This window comes from Pyxicephalus adspersus, chromosome 4 (genome assembly GCF_032062135.1).
Source record: "Pyxicephalus adspersus chromosome 4, UCB_Pads_2.0, whole genome shotgun sequence".
In the NCBI taxonomy this organism is placed as follows: domain Eukaryota; kingdom Metazoa; phylum Chordata; class Amphibia; order Anura; family Pyxicephalidae; genus Pyxicephalus; species Pyxicephalus adspersus.
Window position 1 is genome coordinate 134617912 of NC_092861.1, and position 20964 is coordinate 134638875.

Here is a 20964-nt window from a genome sequence, read left to right on the forward strand (position 1 = left end):
GAAATGCCAGACACGGCCAATGCGGGGCTGGAACTCCCTCTCTATTGAAATAGCTCTGATACTAAAATTCCCAGCATTACTTGTGTCTATAAAACAGTCCGATGCGGGGCAACACATAGGCAGTAGTGAGCCTGCTGGTCTATAGACTCGAGTGATGCCGAGATTTGTAGTAGCGGCGCTTTTTCAATGCAGAGGGGGGCCAGCTGCAGTTCATATTTAGGATTCCTTTGGGGGCCTAAAAAAGGACACTGGGGGCCCCTGGGTCACAGATTTGGCCCCTGGGCCACAGTTTTATACCACTGGACTACAGCATCATTAGCACTCTCCTCTGCTCATTGTGCTGTCCATGACCCTAATATTTCATCTATAGGCTGCCAGGGATGTCAGCCAATTCACTCCTGTGTAATATGTGAATGTAGGTTAAATCCGAACTAAACCCTGTGATACTCACCTGTCCCTGTTCGTAGGGCGCAATCATCAGATTTGTTCTTCTCTTCCTTTTTGTGATCTTCAGAGATCTTGATTGGCCGGGATAATGGAAATCCCGTGCAGGAATGAGAGAGTTCATTTAGTCCTGCTAACCGATGGGAAAACTGGGATTGCAAGGTATCTTGGCATTTGCAACTCAACAATTTTGACAGTTCCATGGAGTGATCAGGCAGGTAATTGCAGATGGAACATCTCTGGTCCCTTTCTGCAATAACGTTTACTGAACACAAATATTTGCTTTAGTTCCACTTTAAAGCCCCCCTATGAATGTCCAATCTAAATCAGTGATGTGAGATTTCTACAAAGGTAATTACCGTATTTTTCGGACCATAAGACGCACTTTTTTTCCCCCTAAAGTGGGGGGAAAATCAGGGTGCGTCTTATGGTCCGAATGCATATTTTTTTACTTACCTGTATCCCCGCCGGTCCCCGCAGCCAGTGTCCTCCTCTGTGTTTCCCTGTCTTCCAGCGTGCGGCACTTGTGCCCGCCCACGAAGGCGGCGCCGATTGTTTTCATGAATGCCGATCGGCGCCGCCTTCATGGGCGGGCACAAGTGCCCCACGCTGGCTCTCAGGGAAACACAGAGGAGGAACACAGACAGAGGCAGATAGCAGCCAATGTCTGTGTTCCTCCTCTGTAGGAGGCTGCTATCTGCCTCTGTCTGTGTTCCTCCTCTGTGTTTCCCTGTCTTCCAGCGTGCGGCACTTGTGCCCGCCCACGAAGGCGGCGCCGATTGCTTTCATGAATGCCGATCGGCGCCGCCTTCATGGGCGGGCACAAGTGCCTCACGCTGGCTCTCAGGGAAACACAGAGGAGGAACACAGACAGAGGCAGATAGCAGCCAATGTCTGTGTTCCTCCTCTGTAGGAGGCTGCTATCTGCCTCTGTCTGTGTTCCTCCTCTGTGTTTCCCTGTCTTCCAGCGTGCGGCACTTGTGCCCGCCCACGAAGGCGGCGCCGATTGATTTCATGAATGCCGATCGGCGCCGCCTTCATGGGCGGGCACAAGTGCCGCACGCTGGATCTCAGGGGAAATCAAATGAATTTTTTTTTTCTTGTTTTCCCGTGCGGAAAACCTGGTGCGTCTTATAGTCCGGAGCGTCTAATGGTCCGAAAAATACAGTATTCTTTTTAAAAAGCAATGCAGTAGCTGGAATAGGGGTTTGGGTGTGGGATGGATGGGGTTTATGGCTGTGTGATTCTGTCATCTAGATTTAAAATAAACCTGCTACTGAGTCCTGTATAGGCAAAGCATATAGTAGGTGCACTTTAAAAGTGCAAAAACTAAAATATGAAACTATGAAAATGTAATAAGACAAGTAATAGCTAGATAGATGGCTGTATATTGAGTAATATATATATATATATATATATATATATATATATATATATATATATATATATCCTTGCATTTTAAAAATCTGCTATTTCCAGTTGTACATGTTTTTGCACTGCTCATTGTTGCTGTTGTTGTTGTGTTGAGTTATGCTCCTCCAGTCGGTAATATCCCATCTTTACATACAGTACAGCATTGCTTTACAGTCGTCATAAAACTCATACTGAAGGCATGGTTACCTTAGATTGATTTTACTGTGTGAAACATGCAGAGAAATAAATATACAGATGAATGTCCTCCCAAACAATCAAAAAAACGGTTGCTTTTTTATCGTTTCATAGGCAACTTTAGCAATAAAAGTATGTTAGATGGCACCCTATTATTACCTGCTTTGAAATATCTGCCATTTCATTTGACAATTCCATTTCGCCTCCTTTTTTTTTTCTTTTTCATTTCAAATAGTAAAAACTTGTTCATTCCAATTTAAAATCCTAAATATAAGTATTTATTTCTTCACTCTATAAGACTTTTTGATGCTCTGCAGTTTATTTATTTATTTTCCATTCTGGAGCAACCTAACTATCATTATTTTATCAGGATTTATAAATAACACCTTGTCAGGTGCTATGATATATTCGGGAATTTTGCAGTCAAGTGAAACGCGTTGGCTGTAAATGAAAAAGTCTCATTCGCTTCGAATTGACAGTTTTAATTTTGATTTGGATCTGCATTTTATCAGCGGTTTCCTTATCTGTCAGGAAAGGAGGGGAGATTAACATTTTGTACAGAAAGCAAGCGTCAGGATAGACAGGCTTTTCTGTGCTTTCGCCACAGTGTTTAACGGAGTCTTGGATTAGAGCATCGCGTCTCACTGCCAGGCTCCTGATGTGCAGATAGAAATGGATCAATGAGATAATTAATCAATGATCAGTTAATTGACTGTCATTTCACAGTGCTCTACTCCAGAATGACAAATAATATGCTTCAATGAAAACTAAGCATGTTGGATGTTTAATTGATTAAACACTACAGAAAGCCATATTTCTTTGTGCTGAGTGCTTCATTTCATGAGAAGTCATTGTCATATCCATAATGCAGAGGTAGCACAAAGCCAGCAGTGATGAGGGTTTGTACAATTATGTATGTGCACAATCCTGCCCATGAGCATATGTTTTTGTAAATAAATATAGATAAAATATATACTATATATAAATAATTGTTCTTTCTTTAATTCCTTATGAAAAATAGTTTATACATAGAAACAGCAAACAAATGGTTTTGTGTGTCTTAGTCATTTCTCATGTTGTGTGTATACATAAACACTATGTGAGTATTTTACATAATATATATATATATATATATATATATATATATATATATATGTATACATTATAAGCACTTACAGAATTTGCAGAATAGTAATAGCATAAGATAGCTTTTCTTTTTTTCTCATGTGACATTTAGTACAATAATTATTTACTTTTGGCTTCAGACCCTGCACATATTTGATATTTCCAAGATTGTTCGATACATATGTGAATCTAGCCTTGTATTTCTGGGATACAAAGCTGTAACAGTTCCAGATCACTGACATGAAATGGTATTTTACTTACCAGCAGACCTCATTTTTCTGAATAAAAAGGAATTCCAGGATCAGCCATTTACACTCCTGTCACGGCATTTGCATTACAGCTGCATTGATATCAGTCTGCATCTGTCACCCTCACTGCCGCACTCAGGCTTTTCTGCTATAAAGGAACTTTAGGCAAAATACAGTATAAAGTATATAATATATATATGAAATATATATCCATACATAGTGGACAGCTAGTTTCATCTTTTTTTGTGAATGCAATATATAAATAATATAATCCATAAGAATATAAATAAAATCCATAAAATTTATGGAACATGAAATCAGCCTCCAACAAAGTTCTACATCTGGCTACAAAAGCTGTAAACTGCATATATATGTTATACACTAAGAATTCTTAGTTTTTGATTGCTGTGTAATAATATAAATATATAGCTGAAACCGGCTTAGCTGGCATTCTTCTTTATTAGTAACCCTTTCCCTTTTCTTTTTTCTTTTATTTAACATTCCTGTTCTGCTGCAAGACAATATTGTAGATGAAAAAAATATATATCTAAATCGGTAACATATTTTCCAACTTTTACCAAGCAATCAATGCCCTATGTAAAGTAATGACCTTCAAAATGCTTGTAGATTAGATTTGCATTAAAAAGGGGTTCTTTGGCTGCAGATCAATCATTTTAGGCTTAATTTAGACCTTGTTTGGTCATATCTGCATGTATGGTTTTACCAACTTTCTCATAGGATTGGATAAGATAAAAAATGTCTTCATGGCACAAATGAGACAAGGGGTTCCACTGTTCATAGGCCTACAAATGGCTTTTAAAACGTTTTTTTCTTGCCACCCATTGGATAGTGCTAGTTACTAGCTGCATGCAATTATCATATATTTAAAATTTTGCCATATTCTCCAGATCAAAACACCTCTCACCACAACAGAAGACCATATAGTGTCCTTGTCTGCAGGTTTTGTGGGTGGTTTAAATGTCATATGCTTTCTGCTCCAATTCCTTGCATTTATTCTTCTTCCTATTCGACCTTGAGCCATACACTTGTCACCAGTGTCCAAAAAGCACATTAATGATGAAAAGTAAGCATGTCTGGCCAGGAAAACTGTACAACTGTGTCCCTTTCACTGTCTCCCGAGTTCTTAGGGGACAAAGATTACATGGAAATACTCTATTCTTTTCAGATTTTATTGACCATGTCAACCTTTCAACAAGCAACAACGAAGAGTTTTCTGCTTTGTGCACTTAAAACTTTGTTTTGTGTCCTTAGGAGACACTCGTTTCTAAATGCTTATAACGGTGTTGAAATCAGGAAGCCTCAGGCAACCAAGACATTTATTATTCAGAAAAAGGGACACTAACCAATCAATGACCCCAAAAAAGGGACCGAAATTGAGTATTTTCCAAAAAGGAATTTTGAAAAAGTATTGTAGAACATTTGTAAAAATCAATGAATAAAAGGGAACATTTGTTGAGTTTTCGTTGCTATCTGTAATCCTATCGGTGACATATTTCTAGAGGGGTCATAGGTAATTAAAGCATATATGTTTAATAGAACAGGAATGATCCTAGCTCAGCTGATTTCACATCATGTTCTGTGTTCTTACTAAGACAAGAAGTGAGAAACATCTTAGGAGTGTCAAAGGCACACAAAGGACAAAAGTAAATTTTCTCCACTCAAAGGGCCTGACTTTTTAAAGTTCTCGAAGAATGGACAAGATAGACTATCATGGGAGAACCTCAGTGAACCAGCAAACCCTTAATGGATTTCTTAAAAATCATTTGCAATTAGTTGGCAAATGTTTTTAATTCCAGACCAGATTCTTTCAATTGTTGCTTTTTTATTGCTTACTTTGATATATCAGACCTAAAGGCTTGATTGGGCTTTTAAACAAAAATTATGCTATGGTCACTAAGCTTGGCTTTTCTCAATGAATAGTCCGTAGTCCTAGCTGGCACATCCAGTATACCAAATCTGCTTCTCTTTACTAGTCCACCTATGGCCAGTAGGCTATGAAGTCTACAAAAGCACTTTACATATGCTGCACCCACTTGTGTAAAGAAAACAAGACTGAAAATACATGAGACTGAAGGTTTTTCTTTAGATGTGTGGAATTCTCTGGCTTTACACAAGGATGGCAGCTTGCCTGAGATGTAGATGTGCTCAGATGCCGTGGTGTTACATGTCATATCCAGGGAGCTAGTACGTATTGATCCATTGGGTCTATCAACGTTTCAGGTCACTTGGCTCAGGGCCTGCTTTCTTCTTTTGACTTTGAAATTTGTGATGTGTGAGCTGACTACTAATGGTCCTGCACACTGTGCCCATCTCACCTTTAAATGGAAATGAAATATCAGTTTTATAGCTTAAAAAAACTAAACTACAATGAAACATTATAACACTACATACTGAAGTGCTGCATTGAGAACTTTATAGAATTAAAACAAAGAAAATGGAGAATACTTATTTGTTCATTGTAGTGCTGAAATATCTTCAGGATCCAATACTTTTTGCCACCTCTTTACAGGACCATTACCATAAAATGAATATACAATGATAATTGCTTGTGGTTATTTTCTGTAATAATAGTGCACATTTTTCTTATTTTAGCCATTATACTTCTTTTTTTGATGATCTGTGCTCATAACTGCATATTTAAATAAAATATTACCTACTTCTTTTTATCGGGTTGCAGAAACAAGTAACTTCTTCTGAGTGGGATGGTCTGTATGTTGTATTTCCATGTTATATTTTATGGATGCATTTCTACATCCTCAGCATTCATTTATATAAATTTGATAGACTAAATATACAAATTTGATAGACTTTTTAGAAAAGGAATGAGCCAATCATATGACTAGAAAATAGGCCTGTTGTGGAGGTAAATGACAGAATGACCCATGATGTCAATTTGCCTTCATATCTGAAATTTTTTGGCAGTGTAAGGGCCATTTCAGAAATATGGAGCTCAAAAAATTCTCATGAAAATGTTGGGAACCATTTTTTCCGTTTGTTTTTGGCTGCGGCAGATCACAAAGTTGATTACTTGTGGTTCAGTACAGCAGTTTGCTGTGCACCTGGGAGCTGCCAACTCCATGGATACAAATGGGCCCTAAAAATCAGATTTTACAGATTAAAATAGAAAAAAAAATATTTTACCAATGTATTAAAAACTCGTCTTTGTTAGATGTACATATGTTTTATTAAAAGCAGAGATTTTCTTTTCTTTTTCAAAAACAGTTAACAAAGGAGGTAAAATTCTGTTTTCATACATCCAAGTATAGTGATTAACCAAAATCATTTTGCAGATTTAATTTGGTATTTCTAATTGCTGGGCTTTTAAGTCCACGCACTGTTAATAATTTTGAACCTCAGTTCAAGTTCTATCTTCGCATTTATTATCTTATTGTTGTGCTGTGTTAAAAGTGCAGCAAGGGCACCACACACATCAATAGACAAACAAGCAGATGAGAGATATCTTCTAAAATTAACCTTGAGCTGGGCATAGCATACTAGCATCACACAATTCAAAGGAAACAAGAATCTTTACATTATTATAAATTCTATTGAAAAATGTTTGTTTTGCATACAAAGGCATAGTGAAATGGGAGAAAGATCATAATGTTATAAAAAAAATGTGTTCTGTTTCCTTGATATAGATGGAAAAAAACAACAAAAAGACATAAAAAAACAAATATTATAACATTCATTGTTTGGAAGAAGAACATAACAGTTAAAGGGTTTCCTTAATACTTACATGCTTGGTAGATTGGGTATCATTACCATGTTACCAAACTCCACCTAATGCATCTGTACTCAACCTTGTTAACTTGGGGGAACCCTTAAAATATGGTTTAGGTGTTCGGGGAACCCCTGCAATAATTACTATATCTACGCAATACAAAGTATATTATGTGATGGTTAATGGGAAGAATGCCTTTTACATAGCTGGCCAGTGGAAATAATCTCACCCTTACAGATAGCCAAAAAGATCATAGGTGTCACTTAAACTGACCTGAGAGGCTCAAACTGCTCATTGCTTAAGGAACCCATAGCAAACTTTGGAAACTATAGGGTTCCACAGAACCCTGGTTGAGAAATACTGACCTAAAATGTATGTAAAAGGCAAAATTTAAAAACTATAAAATTACCAATGAACGCATTAAAGTAAAATGAATAAATACCTCTTAAATGTAATTAGCAAATATACCTGATGTTCAGTTGATAGAGACCACATGTTCTCCTGTAGACTGGGAGATGGAGGAGAACCATTGGGCGGGGGTCAATCAGTCCCCTGCTAAAAGGAGTAGAGAGTTGAGAGAGAATCTCATCAACCTGTTACTACTCTTTCACTGTCCAATCACACTCAAGTGGGGAGGTGACCAGACTGTGTTGTTTGCATTCTGCACCATCCCTCCAAATACACTAAAACCTTTATAACTGAAAAAAATCAGCAACAGGTTTCTTCTCCTTTGCAGTCTATTCTTTGCCTTCATGCTACAGGTGCACTTTTATGTTTGCTTCATATAGACTCTATGCATTAAAATAAAATGAAAGCATTAAACACGGATCGATGCAACAAGAAGGCGAAAATTGTACTTTCAGAAAATATTTGAGCTGAGCTACAGATGTAGCTGAAGTTATCTGTATTCTTCGCTCCAGTCATCCCCAAGGCACATCAAACAGGCAATATTCCTGTGTATTGCTATGGCAACTCACCTTAATGGTGTGTCATAGCAAAAGCGAAAAAAACAAAATGGAGTGACAAGTGATGTGCTGATGCAGGTTGAATCTATTTGAAAATATGGGAGAATAAAGCACTGAAGATCAAGCTTTTAGATTTGCAAACAAATGCAACTAAACATAAAAATGCCAGCTAAAGATTTTTTTTTCTTATAATCAGTGGTCCATCACTAACATGAATTCCTCCTTAGTACACCTTTGCACATAATTTCCTACTTTGAGATATGAACTGTGCTGAATGTGCGCAGAATATTTATGTAGCAAAGGAGTGAAAAGCGAACTCCATTCTTGAGCGATACAATGTTTTAATACAATATTTTATGTCATTATTAAATGAATGTTTGTAGCCTAAGCACCTGCATTGGGCCTGATATTACCTTTAACCTCCTGCACTGGTAAAGGTTGCGCCAACATTTAAATTGGAAGAGGGAGATGCACAACTCTGATCAGATTTCTAATTCATTGCACAGTCCCATTAGTGTGCTACTGGTCCTTCACTGCCTAGACCCGGTGGTATATTTCCATGGAGTGGCTGCTACCGTGGCATGGTTGTTTGATGGTAGGATTCCCTAGAATAAGAACCTAAGTGTTGAAAAATTGTGTTTTTTCTTTACATTTTTTTAACATTTTCTTTATGATGTTCTGTTCAAAGACTAATGCTAAAAGATTGTATTCATGGCCAAAAATGGTGTTTGTCTCTATATGCAAATTTGTAAAGGTTGATCATATATCCTTTGTCATATAAAAAGCATGATTTGAACAGTGGTGCAGAGCTGTGTTTCTCAACAACCAACAATAAAGCGGTTTATTTAGTTCTATTCTCAATCCAGTTCACCAGCAATGGTATACCCAAGACCAATAGGCTGAGTTGCCAGGTGGATTTTTTTATATTTCTTGGGTTTTTAGATCCAACCTGTTATTTGCCAGAACAGGTAAAATGTTTGCTTGGTGTAATATACAAGGAGGAGGTAAGACTTACCTGCACTCCTTTTACTGGATTCACCATGACTGATTGGTGCTTCCAACAATTGGGAATCATATAATGTTACTCCAGTTAGTGTTCACCAAATGAGTTTCCAGCCACCAAGGTCATGTACACAGCCCTGAACAAGTTTGGTGGAAGGATGTGTGAAAGGTAGTTATTGTGTCCTCCCGGTCATGTAGTCAAGGGAACATTTTACTTTGACTAGTCCAAGCAACATACAAATCCTCATTAGGAAGTGAGTTTCTGGTATCTTTCTCTTCATGAAGTTGGACCTTGAGAACCACAGCACCACTGTTCTTGAACATTGTATCATTCTTGGCATATATAGGTGCAAATAATAATCTCTCAAACAGCTGATATAGTACAAAAAGCAGATATGGCATTGAAAACATTGTGGCTCATTCATCAAAGTATCAGAAAGACAATGTGATCTTTATGATAACTGGGTTCAAACTGTGCTGGTGAAATAGAACTGGAAAGCAAAATAAATTGTTGGTATGTCCCAAAGCAAACAGTTTCTTATTTTCTGTCTTGCATAGGTCTGTTTGATTGCTGTGGGCAGCACAGACTTATTTTTTAGTTTAGGAACAGTTATATAAATTAGTTTGTTTGGTTCCTCTTTGTAACACAATGGAATTGTTTATTTGTCTTTTTATGCATATATATATATTTTATCTTTTTTGTCTTGCAGCTGGAACAACATATATTTTTAGTAAAGGAGGAGGACAGATAACATACACGTGGCCCCCGAATGATCGGCCCAGCACACGTGCTGACAGACTGGCAATAGGGTTTAGCACGGTACAGAAAGAAGCAGTATTGGTTAGAGTGGACAGCTCTACAGGACTCGGGGACTACTTAGAGCTGCACATAGTAAGTGATAAAACATTTATTCTTACAGCGTTGTTGTATTGTGTCTGTTTAATGTACTTTGGCTGGGCCTAAGGATTTAGAATTGATGTGCTAGTCAGCTAATGTCTGATTTGATTAAGGGGCCAGCCATGACTCACCCCTTGAGATGTATACAAATGACTGCAAAATGATTAGGTCCCTGCTGCTTTTTAAGATGCACATCTACAGTGTGCTTATAATAAGTCATACTGAGAAGGTCATATCAGATGCCAGATGTTAGGAAAAAGGAAGTTCAATTGTTACTACAAGCATAAAAAGGTACCCAGGAGGATATTGTGGATGGAACAGTATTAAAATTTAAAATCAAATTTATACTTTTTGCCACTTCAACTATTTTTTGCTTCTCCATCCTACCATACCGATTTCAGAGGCAGAAAGGTAGAAAAAAACCATTCATTGACTCTACCAGCATGGCTGGACCTATCATCTGAAGGTTAGGGTAAATCATAGGATTGCCCTACTGTAATAGTGGGTCAGTTAATTTCTCTAACTGAAATGCACTGGCTATTCAAAAGCCATCTGCTGGATTTTGTTGGCTTGCCTGGCATAATGGCTGCACATCAATTGACTGGCCAAAACCAATATCACTCCACTCTGCTGCTGGCTGCTGTTTGTTAGGAACAAGAACAGACATTCTCAATTGATTTTTGATCAATATATTGATCATACATTAATTTGGGATGTCCAAGTTTTCAATAGAGATACATTGGATTCTATTTTTCATTGAATCTACTGTCTAATCTAGTTAAAACATTGACGGGTACATGGCAGCCCTATGGCAAGATGCCTTGATCCTTTTCTTTTGTTGCACATAAGAATATGTTACTCGTTGTCAATAGCATGAATATGGATGACCGTATGCCATTCCAGCTCTAGCAATTCTGACAGTAGTACCTGGCAAACAACTCAATATCAATGTGATTGTTATGGTTACTGCATCTTCCATTCAGGCTTAAAAGAAAATACAAGAAACCTGGAAAGTTGTCCTCATAAATGCATACTTAAGTATTACCATATTCTGGGTTCTGCACTAAAACAAACCCTTATTAATCTCTTGATCTCTGTTGCTTTAGGCATTGTGGGGAAATTAATCTTCAGATTCGCAACAAAAGGTATTTTTAGGCTGTTAGAAGCCAACTAAAACCTAACTTTAGAATCACTGTTGTAATCCATTGGGAATTTTTAGAGTAATTTACTTCTTACAAGCAGCTAGAGGGGACAGAGATGGCTTCTTTTGAAGTTATTTTACTTCTCATTAAGATTATGAAAACTGCAGCTCTCATACTAGTACAGTCATTGAAACCACATAATAGGCTTCCATGTAAATAAAAAATAAATAATGTATGTAATTTAATATTCTGTATTTTGTTCATCTATTGTGTTATATACAACATATAATTGTAATAGAGTGTCTGCCTTGAAACTTTTTTGCTCTCTGGCTATGTACTGATGTTTAGATTATATCTTGGAGAAAAATGGTTTAGTGTACGCTGGGTTCCCTCCGGACAGCTTGGAGATTTCAAGTTTTCAGAACTGTATTTGTTTATTTTCCATTCCAGCCTGCTTTGAAAGGTTTTCAAGCTGTTATTTCTCCCGAAAGAGATTCTAAAGTTGGTCCCCTGGACCATCTAACAGCACAGAATGAAAAAAGTGTGATTTAAAGTTAGAGTGTTAGATAAACATGATGATCAGAGATCTAGGTGCGTTTCCACCTTTCAAGCGGGGCTTAGTCAAGGTTACCTTTCTGTACATAAGTAGGTTGACAATTTCCATTCAGTTGTCCCTGTAGTAAGTGTTGATTGACTGCATTATGGGTATAGGCTGATGCACTGCGTTGACCAGCCTGAACAATATATAATACTATTAAATTTACATTATTATGTAAGCTTATTTCACTATAACATTTTTATTCTACAGTCCATAATTCAGAATTTGTATCTATAATATTTGGAAGATCTCACAAAGCTGATGAGCTACAGTGACAGATTCCTTTGTTTGGATCTTCTAGGTTGTCCCTTATGTTGGTTTCAACTTGGTATATTCAGTCATTCTATGGAATTTTATCATACTCGACCATCTGTCAGAAATCTCTATGATAACCTCCTATTAACTTTGTTAGATTAAACATTAAAAGTTAAATTAAAAAAAGATTTGAATGAGTACCTTCAGTAAATTTGTACATAGTGCTAGCTAAAAGTGCCAATAAGTAGCTTTACTTATAACAATAGGTATAAGTAACAGGTTTAATCTTGCAATTGATTACATAGAAGGTCTTAATAGATTCATAAGCCTGTATAGCTTGCAGGTAAAAACATAAAAAATATAGGGACCACATAAAAATATTTTCCCCCAAAAAGCTTTTAACACGTGACAAAGTGTCCCCTTTAAATACCAAAAAAACTGCTTAGTAGAGTTCCTCATTAATGCACACAACCATAGATTGTGTGTTTTTCAGGCATCAGACCATACCATATTTGTACAATCAATAAAACAGCACCTAAGCATGATTCAAAATAATAACCTAAAAGGCAGAATTAAACAGATAACAATTTTCCATGTTGTAAAGGCCTCAGCCATGTTAATATCTCATATATTTCTAAAGTGCGGTTATGAATAACAAGCGATGATAGCAGAGCCGTAACCTTGATGGTTGATCTCCCGTTTGACAAGTGTAATAAATGAGTTTTCTATTAGGCAAGTCTGTGCAAAGAATGCTCGGCTGAGATTTTCTTGGACAGTATTTGATCCAAGATTGCGTTTGTTCCTGGAACTCGGCATTAAATTACCAATGCATATAGTAATTCAGTTTTGTGAACAGCTATGGCTGTGGTTCAAGACATCCTACATCTAGCTCATCTTAGCGTATGTGTAAATCGATATAGCAAAGTAAATAGAACCTAGGAAGGAAGCTGTTGTATACCTTAGAGGTACAGTTTTATTTATTGCAGAGACGGTCTTATTAGGTAGAGACCCAGTCAACAGGCCACTTATTTCGGCATCTTTCTTCCTGGATATGTGCTTTTAAAGTTGAACTCTGTGCACATATCTTTAAAATTTATACTATATCTTCAAAGGATATAACTTCACGTTGTGTGCACCCAATTCCTTTGCAAACCAAGTAAAAACAAAAGTGACATGATCCCAAAGGTGCACATAGCTTGTGCAAAAAGCAGAAGCATGGGATGGACTCAGGAGATCCTCCCACTACAGGCAACTTGGAGAAAACTATAGGGGTGGGGGTGGATACAAGACCAGACTGGTAATAAGACCAGCAGATCCTCCCAAGGAGAGGAAGCAGCAGTGCCTGGTTGCGGATATTTAAATACATGGTTGTGATGTAAGCAGCCCCAGCAGACTCGATGTGGTCCACCTTTATCTCTTTTGCACTCTCACTAGAAGCTACAAAATCAAAATATTGCAGAGAGGAAAGCGAAGAGATAAACGGGCTTGGTCAACACAATATTTAGTCACTTCCAAAATCAACACCAATATTTTACATGCTTATGGTTTATTATCTAAGAAGCGAGTCTCCATTTGTGTAATAACCAGCATATATTCCCGTAAAGGCACACAAAACCATAAAATGTCTCTTTCCCATAAACAGATATATTTTTTTAAGTTATAATACAATTATATTGTGTAAACATATTACATACAGGCAGAGCTTAGGCCAGATCTTCTTTACACAAGCCTACTGCTCTGTAACAAAAAGCATAGATAAGAATAAACATAATATTTTATAGACAATAGCACAGCTCAATGTCATGTGACCATTCAGCCAGATACTTTTCACTTTCTCTGTGTTCCTTTTACTAGTGCAGCTTAAATCGTAATTATATCTGCTTTCTCAAGTTTCATGAACAAAGCCTGTGAAAGCAATTATCAATATAAAATCCACTTATTGTTATTGTAGGTTTTCCTGCCATCTGATATTGGGAGCTGCTGGGATTAATCTGGGTTAATGACCATTTTATTAAACAGCTGAAAGCTGGTTGATATTCTATCTTTAGTCATTAATCATTAGTCAGTAATATTTCATAAGTAGGAATGACAAATGTATGTACTAATTGTGTATAGTGGTTCTTTTAAAGCATAGTAGTTCTTTTAAGGAAGATGAATAGATAGATTACCAAGACCTCGTCACAAGTCTTGGAATGTTTTAGTAGAATGTTGGAGTGTAGGTGACTCGGAAAGCCTTGAAGGAAACATGTACTTACTCCTTGGCAAGGTGATCATGACGCTGAACATCAGCTACATATCTTTACAGGGCTTCAACAATATGGCAAGGCAACCCTAACAAGGCCAAACTTTTGAGCAGAGGTGAACCTCTCCCCCAAGCTACCACTTCTAGCGATTAAGTACTTTTATAAAAGAAAATGCTAAAAAGCATTTTATCATTAGGTCTGGTAAGCACTCAATCTTATGTAAATAGTGACTTTCACAAGGTTATGTTTGTAGGGGATGTTTTGGGATTCCAGTGGCAGAGAGGTAATGGGATTGTAAATGTAAATGAAAATTTTGAAATTGGGCTGTCGGTCTGACAGCTAGGTTCCACTTTGTGTCTAATTGGTTGTACGCTGTTAGCATATCACCACTTCTCTTTCAAGTGTGATATTTGACATTTGCATTTGAAATGCCACCAATTTTACAAGTTATTGGAAAGCCATGTGAGTGTCATAAACTCTGCTCATCTTCAATGATGGCACGCTGGTTGCACTATTGCCCAAATTGGAAGAAGGGGGTTTTGGGGCAAAATGGAAACATCAACTCATGTCATACATAAAGGGTAAATGGTCACTGCTTCAAGCATCCATGCTTGTTGGTATATTGCAGGATAGAGTGATTTAGATTTGTAAGAACATAATAAGGGAACCAAATGCATAACTTCCCAAATCCGCCTTTCTTTGCCATTATCGCTAAAGCCCAGTTTATAAATTATGGAGGTGGGTTAAAAGTAAATATAAAACTTGCCCACATACCACAAAACATTTACAGATTATTCCTTGGATTTATTGTATTTTCAATTTCTTTAATCCCCATTTTCCTTATCCATGGGTTTTATCGGCTTGAAATGCAAGTTCAGTTCTTTAGCAAAAATACGGATTGAGGCAAAGTTCAAAATGGACAAAACTGTTATCTTTGAAAAGGTGCCGGAGTGTGCTGAATTTGTGAACTCGCATGTACGAGCACATGGCTGCTTTGATAACCCGTAAAAGAATGAATAACTGCTTCTTGTTATAAACAGATAATACAGGTCAGCGAGGCCTGACACTACAAGCAGTCACTGAGATTGCTGTGTACAGAAATATTTCCCGTTGTAAGTCCAATCTGCAGAATTGTATTTTTTTATTTTGTCCATATATTGTCAGTGTTTTTGCTTAGTTTGTGGCAGTAACATCCAAACAATATAATTCTGCCTTGCTTGAGATCATCTATTCATTTTCAAAGTAGTTTGAGTGAGCAATATCATTTACAGTTATTGCAGGTCAATAAAAATGTCTCAACTGTTAAAGGATGAATCATATTTTGTCCGAAAGATATTTTGGTGCTCAACCTCATTTAAATGGGAATTGGAAAGAAATTACTGCAACATCACGGCAGAAACTCAATTTGAGACTGAACATATTTAAAGTGTATACATAATATTTTTTACTTTATCAAGTGTGTTTAAAGGGACCGAGCCAAAAAAAAAAAAAAAAAAACATTCATTGATAACTTACTTTTTTTTTTTTCGGCACACCATTCAAACTTCATGACTTTGCATTTTGCTATACTCTACAGGTATTCTTCCCTGGTTATGAGCAATACTGGCTATCTCTATCACATACTGTGATTTCTCCCTTTGGCATGTATTTGCTTTAGGGGTTTCATTGCAGGTAAAAGATTATAATGAAACACGTTTTTGCGGAATATCTGAAGCAGCCTCAGAACAGCAAATGGTTGTCAAGACATAGGCCACCTTGATGTTAAATATACCGGTTTGTCTTTGCAGCACAGATTTATATCACTTTATTGTGACAGGTTTACCTAGCTATACATACATTTATTTATTTTAAATGTATTTGCCAAATGCTGGTGCTACTTCCAAACATCTCTGGACAATGTATGCCTCCTATAACACCCACACAGTCCCTTATGGCTCCAGGTACCTCCAGATTTGACATATATACCTATATCTAAGAAAAGACATTTGTGGGTCTCCCAGCATACACAATAACACCCAAGTGGAAGTAGCTGGCAGGTTAATTCGACATCTATGGTCTAATACCAAGGGCAAGCTTCTACATTGCATTCTTCTAGGCAGAGAACACCTTACTTTCCTAAATATCCTTAACTTATAACTGGCTAAATGCTAAACAGATGTAATGCCCAGTTTTATCAAACCCGGTATTTATCAAGATGCACATTGCTATGAAGTCACAGGAAACAGCACAAATGGTGAGAAATAGCATACCTATAGCAAAATCACACTCCGTGTCATGTAATTTCATGCAATACCACAAGCTGCAAAACAAAGCCTGGAAATGTGACAGCATGGTGTTCAAGTAACCTATACTTAGCGTAAATGAATGAAAAATAATGAATAGCCAGATTCCGTCAATTGCCCGACTAATATTTATAAGGCGAGCGGCAGGGATGTGCGCAGTAAAGCTTAACATTTCTTAATTACTGTTAACGTTCAAGGAGATTGCCGCAATACAAAAGCACTGAATAAAATGGCCATAAAATAGAAAAAGGTCACTCAACAGCAGTGCTGCAGCACATGTCCTTGTGGAAACATGGCTGCTGGAAAGAAGATAAGTGCACTAGGCGGCCCATAATCCACAGGGGCTTGTATTAGGAAGTTAAGCAGTTAGGTTTTGGACTTTACAGGTTGTGTGGGACAGCAGTTTGAAGGGAATTGATAAAAATCCTGATCTAAATAGCAGAAAGAAGAATTTCAGCAGGATGGGCAAGGGTGTACGAAGAGGTCTTTTCACATTCTGGGATTTACACATCTTTTATATTAATAAGGCAAGTAAGAAATCCTACTTTTTCTCTGCTGCAGAACCATTTCCGTGTCTTGTCCACCCCAACAAGCAAACAATCAAGGAAGGAAAAACCATATGTATATTTTCCAGTCATCTTGATTGGTTGGGTTGGGATGATATAACTCATGTGCAGGTATGCAGGAGTTCATTCAGGTGCAATGGAAGCCGGGATATGTTGAGTATCCCTGCAACCAAATGCTGAGCTGCTCATGTACAGCTCAGTGATTTTGACATTTTAAGGAGCAATCAGGTGGATGAGTATGTTTTATTGTAGAAGAACATATCACCTGTCCCTTTCTCCAAAACCCCACCTGATTTAGTTCCACTTTAGAATAAACTTCACTAGCAGCAAAAAATAACTTTTCACTTCTTTTGAAAATTCTTATTAAATATCCCTGCACTGGTTGTCCACCTGTTGGCTTATTATCAAGACAGATCATCTGTTATATTGTGAAATTTGCATTTTAAAGATACAAAATGTGAATAATTAAATTTCTTACCAAACCTACATTTTACCATATTTAGTTTAGAAGCTTCTAAATGAGCTTCTATATGTCTCCCATGTGTCTCTTTTTTATAATTTTGTCTTCATGTCACCATTATTTTTTTCTGTGCAATACATGCAGTTGCATATTTGATAAAAACAGCCAATCTCTTTTTGCACAATCTTGTTTTTAATGGTTAGAGGGGGCAGATGAGATCCAATTTAGAACCAATTTAGTGTTTTTTTATCAGCAATATAAACATAAGCAGAGATAATCACCCTGGCCTTGATAGATAGTGCCATTTTCTGCCCTTACATAAAGTTTAATCTTTCTAGAGAGTTGCATTGCTCTGCAAGGGCCCTCAAGGTCAAGGTGGACATACTGAGGATGAAATATTTTGTTAAGGAACTGCTGAAAACCTGCTGTTCACATAGATTGAATACTCCAAATTGCTTCAGCCTACACAAAAATTCAATGTCTGTTGCTGAATGCACTTGTAAGGCCGTTAACATCCTAAACCTGATGAATCGAAATGCTGTAAACAATATCATTCTTATGCGACATTCCCAACCGATAAGGGCAAACAAAGAGCAATACTGGTGTGCAAAATTCAATAACCCAAAGCAATCAGCAACGTACTGAGGTCAGTTCAGAGAAGGATTCATTTCAACTCATTGTGATAAATGACTATGGCCAATATTACGAGTATGTTTAAAAAAATGCCATAGTGTTTGGCATTTCCATTTATTTTTAAATCAAAATATTAATAATAAAATTGATTTAGGAGCATGTGTGTTTTTGGCTCAAAAAACAGATTAGGAGAATATCTGGTGTCTGGTGACATTCTTTATTAAAGTATTGTACTTATAGTATTGCTACTGAAGTCTACGTTTCAACAAGAGAAGCTAGACCAAACAATACAGCTAACAGATATGTTGACTTTTGAGGTCATTTTGAGGAAATGCTTATTAGCTGCAACAAACTTACGCTCGAAACTCCCTTTTGATGTCCATTTGTGCTTAGCATTTTCTATGGCAGATGTACTTACACACATACGTGTAGACTCTAGTCATGTGGTTTGCCAATTTTGCGAGTGATAGAGTTTTAGGTATAATTTGTTAGTATTTAAGTAGCAATTAATTGCATTGCATAGTTGTATTTTTTCCCTTTAGACAGTGATGGTGCTTTTAGTCCCTGTTATACACATGTATGGAAAAAAATGTATTAATGAGAACATACTAAGACTGGTATTGCTACCCTTGCCTTATATCAGAGGACACCAAACTTTTGGTGGTCCACAGCTCTAGCTGGTGCACCCCCCCAGGGTCAGACCTGCAGTGGGAGAGTGGGCGGGTTCTGGCATTATGAGGTCACTCCACTTTGAGTGGCACATGGCTCCCCGCGCAAGCCCAGTCTTGAGTCTGTAAATTTAGTGGTCTTAGACATCCAGAAGGCTAGGGACCACTGCCTTATACAACTTACCTGGTGTGTTACTAACATGAAACCAGTATGCATTGTTCTACTTCATAATTACTCACTTTAGAATCTCAGTGCTTGTTCCAAAACAGTAATTTGGAAAGAAGTGAGTTCAGACAAAGTCAGGTAATTTGTATTTTCAGAAGATCAAAAATGGCAGCTCTCCTCTGACCCCTTCATTACTACTGGACAAAGGCAAGATGTAGGAGTCAGGGGAAGGAATCACAGTGCACCGGGGTGGACATAGGTTGGTACAAAGTGTGCCGCTGCATGAGGGCTCCCTAATATACTCAGCCACAGGATACCCTACAGAAGCCCTAAGTCAATTCTGCACTCGGACCCACTTTTGATTATGTCTGGCTTTGCAGCCCACAGTATTTGACACAGGCACCCAACAAGAAGTGTAGGCTGCTGCACTGATTTGGAGAGAGTATAAGATAAGGAAAATGAAGTGAGAATGATTGCACTTTCATTGTATAAAAATGCATTCTAGATTTTTAGGTGACTACCAGGGTCACTTTAAGATGTAATTGCACCCTTCAAAGCTTTACCTTATTACAGAGGGCATATTGGCTCATAACACCCATGGTAGCATCTGTTTCTAATAGGGAAGAAAAAAGCAGTCAGTTTTTCTATGCCAGCTAATTTTACACAAATGAAAAGGCTATAATCAGAAAAACTCCTATCCATACATAGAGAAAGAAGCAATCCGTGACTGCAATCACTCCAAGATAATGGTAGCACAATAATAATGCCAGGAAGAGTACAGTATAAATAAATATGCCCTTTATTGCTGCTCCGTCAAGGTGAAAAGAAAAAACACCTTAAGTCGCAGCAATGAAATTAGTTACATAAATATTGCATGCATTTAGATGTTACAGTTGGCTGGAACTTACCCTATTATATCGTGCATTAATTGCTTTGAGTAATGGAATGTACTGGAGAAAGTCATGAAAGTTAAAGCATTGATCAATGAGTTTTTTTTCTTCTAGTTTTCCAGCTTAAAATGCTGGAGGTGAAAAGCCCCTTTCCAGCAAAGATTATTACTGTATGGAAAATTAAAACTGCAACAATGCAACCTTAAAACTTTCAGCTACCACCAAATGTAGATGGTGTCATTTAGAAATTTAGTATAAAAATGTACTATGCTTGCCCATTAACTCATTAATTAGTCAGTATATTATATGAAAATTATTAACGTTACTTTTACTCAATCTCCTTTTTTTGCTATCTGTCGCTTTATTTCTCTAACTCTAAGAATCCTTCTATTTCCTGACTCCTTTTTTCTAACTCTGTCCCTATCACCCGCTCCGATCTGTGACTCTTACCTGCATATTTCTATCTCTCCTTCTCCGGCACTTGGTTTCTTTCACCTCTGTCATTCTGTTTCTATTTCTCCTCTCTGGCTTTCTTTTGTCCATGCTTCTGTCTTTGGCTTCCCCTCTCCCTTTCTCTTTTCTCCATCTTTCTGTCTATATTTCTAATCCTTCATCTTTTTGTCTTTCATTCCTATTTCTCTATTTCCCCTTTCCTTCCTTCCTTCCTTCCTTCCTTCCTTCCTTCCTTCCTTCCTTCCTTCCTTCCCTTCATGCTTCTATGTCCCCTTCTGACCCCCTCTGTCCCTTTTTCCTTATGTCTCCTTCTCTTTTCCTCTTTCCTTCATCTTTCTGTTTCTCATTCTGCCTCTCTTTGTGTCTCTTTTTTTCCTTTATTTTCTATCTCTCCTGCCTCCTCCCCCTCTGACTTTATTTCCTCTGTCATTGAGCCTGATTTATTAGGCTCTCCAAGGCTGGAGAGGATACACTTTCATCAGTGAAGCTGGGTGATCCAGTAAACCTGGAATGGATCTGGTTCAGGATTAAAAACATTTGCAAACAAATAGCAAATTACTTCAAGAAATCTAT

At 37.4% G+C, this 20964-nt stretch overlaps 1 protein-coding gene across 26 annotated transcripts in view; it reads left to right on the top strand.

Moving 5' to 3' along the window:
- Positions 1 to 20964, top strand: part of NRXN1 (neurexin 1) — an 892798-nt gene that overhangs the window by 676566 nt on the left and 195268 nt on the right. For all 26 annotated transcript variants that reach the window (XM_072409697.1, XM_072409698.1, XM_072409708.1 and 23 more), the window contains one exon: positions 9848 to 10029. In XM_072409697.1, the coding sequence (XP_072265798.1) occupies positions 9848 to 10029 (182 nt within the window). The remainder of the gene's footprint in view (positions 1 to 9847; positions 10030 to 20964) is intronic.